We start from the raw sequence: 5,427 nt of genomic DNA, 5'->3' as shown, positions 1-5,427 counted from the left end.
ATCCATCCTCTCATCATTAGGATTAATTCACCAATACTTAGCATGCAACTTCACAGTTTTTTTTTTTTGGGGCTACCTATATGTATTTTGTATTTATTAAAAGCAATCTTATTCAAGATACTGATAGATATTAAATGTAGTTACCTCTCTCAAAAAAAATTTAAAGATTGATTCATCATGTATTGAAAAACTAACTCCTTCTGCTATATTTGACTGTTATTAGTCGTACAACTTTCATTGCTCATATGGGTTTAGAATTCCAAAAAATGTAAAAAGAAAGCAGCTCCAATCAGTAAAGAAGGTCCAAGCCTGATTTCCAGTACCCACTCCAAAAGCAAGCCCGTCAGCCCGACTCCTTTAAGCCCGCAAAAGTAAAGGAGCACCTTTTTTTTTTTTTGGAGTGGGGTGTGGAGAGAGAGAGAGTTGAATGGCATGAGACCTCTCTTAAGATTTGCTTTGTTTGCAAATAATTTATTGACTTTAATTTGTTACTAACGTGATCTCTCAAACTTTAATATTAACATAAATAATTTCTGTATCATGATTTCTCTGTTAAATTGCTCGAACCTTTCTTTTCCTTCACTTCTATCGGTTGGGAAATGATGTTTTTCTTTTTATTTTGCCAGCAAATAGGAAATGATGATTTGATCTTTTATTTACTCAACAAAACAAATCAATTCCTTAGAATTTTACTTCTGGCCAAATAGCTCCTCCAAACATTACGCGTATTCAATGTGGGTGTAAAATTTAAAAAATCGGCTATTGATAAAAAATTATCTCTACATAAATCTCAGAGTTTAACCACAATTCACTTCCAATCATTTTAAAGGTTTTTATATTCTTTATTTTTTTAATGGGAAAAATTCATTCAAAAATTGTTAGAGGAAATTAATATTTCAAATGAACCACATTTTGAATCATCATTACAATATTTGAGGACAATTTTTTTTTTCCTTTCTAGTGAAAAAGAGGACTAAGCCTAGCAGTTTGAAATAAAATTTCATAGTTGGAGATTGAAATTCTAAATTCTCAAACGCTCAAGAAATCAAGAGCAACCTCCAATAAAGAAGAGTAAGAAATTTCTTTTTTAGCAAATTTATCTGCCAACTGATAGAATTCTCTATCCACATGTTGAATCTTCATTTGCCACTTTCATTAAAGCATGTTGATATTCTAGAAAACTAGACTGCATGCATTGCTACTATTGTTTTCCTTATTACTCTGCACTATCAGATTTAAAGAATCAGATTCTATCAAAACTTTTTTAAGATTGAAATCCCAAATAAACTGAAGACCCTTCAATACAGTCCATTCCTCCGCTTTAAAAGCATTGCAAGAGCCCAAATTGTGACAGAACTTTATGATCCAATGGCCTTTATGGTGCCTTACACCAACACAACCAGTTTTCAACGACATTAAACTTGACCCTATCTCCAGGTGGATGTTTCCATCGATTGCCGAGAACAGAGCTGTTCAGATCCTTCATGTCATCATATCCAACATAAGATTTCCAGCCAGACATAATCCCAAGAAGAGGATCAGATGGCTTTTGAAAATTAGAATTGAACACACAACTATTCCTCCAATTCCATAATTTCCAAATCGTGAAACTCTCCCTCCCTCTCGTCCCCTCCCCCCCCCAAAAAAAAAAACGATTTCAATTATCACTAGTTTTGACACCCAATTTCCTCGAGGTTGATATCAATCCAAACTTCTAAATTAGCAATAAAAAAAAGAGGATGATACCATTGATCCACAAGCTTCCTCCAAATAATCTGTGTATAAGAGCAATCACGAGCAATCTGTAATTTGAAAATTGATTGAGAAATGACGAATGATACACTTTGTTTTTTTTTTCTTCGAAAAACAAAACAGCATCCACCTCCTTTATTATGGCCAGTGGCGGCCACAAGAGCCCAATGATTGAAGGGGCCCCAAAATCAACCAATTAAGTCGGCCATGAGGATTTAAATTCATAATTTCTCGGCTCATGATAAGTTAAATCAAGATTTACTCCCAAGTGTTTGGAAGGTATTATTATCCTTTATTTTTTTATATAATTATATAATTGGGTTATATTTAAATATTGTTAGACTCAATTAAAAATAATTTTTCAAAGGCATTCTTCTCATCTACGTGGACTCAAACTCAAGAGTCCTCATACCTTAAACAGTTATTGCTCTTCCACTGGGACTCGCGCCTGTTGGATTGGTCATTCATGAAGCAGCTTTGGTTATAGAAGCAGGTATATCATCAACAGGTATGCGCCGAACATTTTGTTTTTTGGTATATCATTAACTTTTTTTTTTTGGTAATATCATTAACTGTTTTTTTCCTTCATCATTTATTTCTTTAACGGTGATTCCTTCGGGAGGGTTTCCAAAAGCCCATGCGTGTTGGGCCTTAGCGTGGTGTAAAGCCCAAAAACTGCAAACTCATATCCAACCAACGATTGCGCGTAGATACCAAACTACTAACTACGCTTACAGAATGAATTATACGATAAGGCATAATTTTGTTGACCAAGAAAGAAAGCAAAACATGTACATGTACAATTGTGAACCGTTCATTTAATACCCCAGGCAAACGCAGCCCTCCAACTTGTTATCCCAAAAAAAAAAAAAAAGGGTGAATCCTCAACTTGCAAATGCTGATATCATAAGGCAACTGTATAAAGGCAAAAAGGCCATTCCTTCACGCATCCCAAATGCCTGCCTCCAAGGTCAGGTATCACATTATTATTATTAGCACTATTACTCTAAACCGCCATGCCAGCCGTCTCTCGCATGTCAAAGATCTGCTTCAATCTACAGTGGCTCATTCTTTGACCTTCTTTGCTGCTGCTCCCTGCAACCACCAAAATCACACGTTACTCTCATTCTTCAGTATTATGTTTAACAAATATCAATTATCAATAAATGACACACGTGACCCACGATGTCAAGAGCTCAGACTTGCTGCTTAAGGCAACGTTTCATACCACACCATGCCCCACAATATATAGCTTCCTATTTTTGCACTCTCCATTATGATATGATATCAATCCAATTCATAACCCCATATCATCCTATTAGTGTACCTTGTCTCTGAATGACTTTATTACTCCGATCAACAACTTGTCCCCTGCAACTTGTCTCACTTTCTGTATCAGATCATGTCGTGAAATCTTTTTCACCTGCAAAGCAGAGGAAGCTCACTCATGAGGCCCACGTCAAGTGGATGCCTTGTTTTCATCTAAACCAAAACAAATGACTGTCTTGTGATCCCACAGTTAATCCAGAATCACTTACTCTGTGATCTTTATGGTACTTTGATATCAAGGCGATATCAGCTGGAGGCAAGAACTTGGAAAGCACAGAAATTAGAGTTGGAAATGGCATCCAAGGGGAAGATGGTCTTCTCAAGGGCCCCCCGGTCTTCACAGACCCTGAAATAGCGATCACATAAGCAAATTTAGAAATGCATCCATCTTCTGAAATACAAATAACTCTGCACACAATGATTTTCACAAACCTTCAGGTATTCTGAAACTTATAACATATTCCGGCAAGACATGGGTGTTCATCCTACTACACCAGACCACATACTTGGTAGGAGCTGAAAGATTGTCCGCCCCTGAATCGTAATCCTCATAACTGGGATGGCATTGCTCAGAACCAGGATGCACAAGCTCTGTTCTCCCCAGAATAACACGGCATAGTAACAAGTGCCGCATACCGTCTTTGTCAACAGCACAGCTCTTCACACTACCGAACAAATACGATATTTTAGCATAAACACCGACATGACCATAATAACAAACTGATGAGCATGAAAAGGGACGCGAGAGGGAAAAGAATTGCGTACCTGTCGAGAGGAGAATCATCTGGAGAAAGATAGAGTCCACAACCATAAAGCTTATTATTATTCTGTGATTTGCCACAATGACTAAAGCCGTGTGAAGTGATCTCTCCCACCTCTTGCCTGCCAGAAGTTCCATACCAAGCAAACTTCAAATTGGCATTCCCATTACGCCTCTTCTGCATTGCTTGCAGATAAAGCTGAAACGATTGAACCCTGGCTTGTGCCATAACGCTGGAATAAGCATTTCTGTGAATCGCAACAACTTTGGTTTGTGCCCCAAGCAACCCCAAACTCAGAATGAACCTTCTCTGAATAAGATCGTGAACCCTGTCACCTTCTCGTAGTCTCACAAATCCTCCATCGAACAAACTAAGCTGCGCGTAGTTGCCTCCGGAAACACTACTTTCGCAATCAGAAACGGTAGAATTTTCGTTGCTTGTGGGCTCCGAAACCGACTTCTTGATATTCATATGATCTGACCGATCTCCAGAGTCTTGCTCAATTGAATTATCAGGAGATGAAGATCCAAACTCACTTGCAGTGTCATCGAATTTGAACTTTGGTAGACACTCATCGTGACTAAAGATTGCTCGTTCCATGATAACAATATAAACAGAAGAAACGGGGAAATATTCGAGCGTCGTTAAAAAGCTACCCAGACTACAGTGTTAAGGAACAACGATAAGAACAAATACCAAAATACGAAGTATTTACAGATTAAACAATTGGAAGAGTAATGAAGCCATCTAGAGAACCACGAATTACTAGGAGCAAAAAAATGCAAGAATCACAACCCCCGACAACCAGAAATCACAGAACCAAGATATTCCGATACTCAATCAACAGGTTGGAAAATTAGCAAAAGAAAAAGAATTAAACACTATAGTCCATCCCTGTAAAATCGATGTCTTGTACTAAAACTCGCCGCCAAATAGTATTCTATCCTTATAAGAGGCGGTTACCCCAGAACCCGGAATTAGAAACAGAGAGAAGAGATCAAGATATGTTCTACAACAAGTAGAGAATGATGGAAAACATTGTACTAAAAGGAAAAACGAGGGCCTAGTGTATAATATGTAATATCTATATGGAGGCAATGAACTATCAACTGGTACCGCCAAGAGAGAGAGAGAGAGAGAGAGAGAGAGAGAGTGGGGCAGGGGGGCTTTGAAATTGCGATGGGCGGCGAAGAAGGCGCAGGCGCTCGTAGTTTTTTAGGCCTGCGGATTCACACGGTGAGAGAGAATGGCGGTACGCGGAGCAGAGAGAAGGCCGCAATTTCAAAAAAAGGAATTCTTCTGAAACTATCGAGACACGACACATGCTAGCCATTCTATATAAATACATTTCTAAATTACTTAATTGACACGGGATCTCCTTGCCCGGTGGATGACGGCAATCCCTGGCTATGAGGATAGAATTGGAAATTAAATTACTAAACAATTTTTTGTAGTATAAAATTTGGAAACCCTTTGATATTTTTATTTCTTACTGTTTGGATCCCAGGAAAAGAAAGCCCTAGGGCCAGTGGAAACTCACTATTTTGATGACAGACGCTACGGTGATTGGAGCCTCCAACTTGAT

The 5,427-nt window shown here is 38.2% G+C and overlaps 1 protein-coding gene across 1 annotated transcript; it reads right to left on the bottom strand.

Moving 5' to 3' along the window:
• Positions 1-2,513: 2,513 nt before the first annotated feature.
• Positions 2,514-5,126, bottom strand: LOC129309704 (probable inactive poly [ADP-ribose] polymerase SRO5). The gene is made up of 5 exons (XM_054951385.1): positions 3,847-5,126; positions 3,514-3,746; positions 3,291-3,427; positions 3,080-3,175; positions 2,514-2,847 (listed from the first exon to the last, which is right to left on the bottom strand). Exons 1-5 carry the CDS (start codon positions 4,440-4,442, stop codon positions 2,818-2,820), a joined length of 1,092 nt encoding a protein of 363 aa, XP_054807360.1. The 5' UTR covers positions 4,443-5,126; the 3' UTR covers positions 2,514-2,817.
• Positions 5,127-5,427: the final 301 nt, after the last annotated feature.

This window comes from Prosopis cineraria, unplaced genomic scaffold, assembly GCF_029017545.1.
Source record: "Prosopis cineraria cultivar Desert tree isolate PC_DT_omini unplaced genomic scaffold, ASM2901754v1 PC4, whole genome shotgun sequence".
Taxonomy (NCBI): Eukaryota; Viridiplantae; Streptophyta; class Magnoliopsida; order Fabales; family Fabaceae; genus Prosopis; species Prosopis cineraria.
The sequence above is the reverse complement of the archived record's forward strand: the minus strand, read 5'-3'. Positions and strand labels throughout refer to the sequence as shown.

Bases quoted from the DNA above. Each gene is read 5' to 3' on its own strand.
- LOC129309704 (XM_054951385.1), bottom strand. From the start codon at position 4,442: ATGGAACGAGCAATCTTTAGTCACGATGAGTGTCTACCAAAGTTCAAA. The intron at 3,747-3,846 runs GTACGCAATTCT...TTTGTTCGGTAG, and splicing joins GATGATTCTCCTCTCGACAG to TGTGAAGAGCTGTGCTGTTG. The intron at 2,848-3,079 runs GTACACTAATAG...TGGTGGTTGCAG, and splicing joins TAAAGTCATTCAGAGACAAG to GGAGCAGCAGCAAAGAAGGT.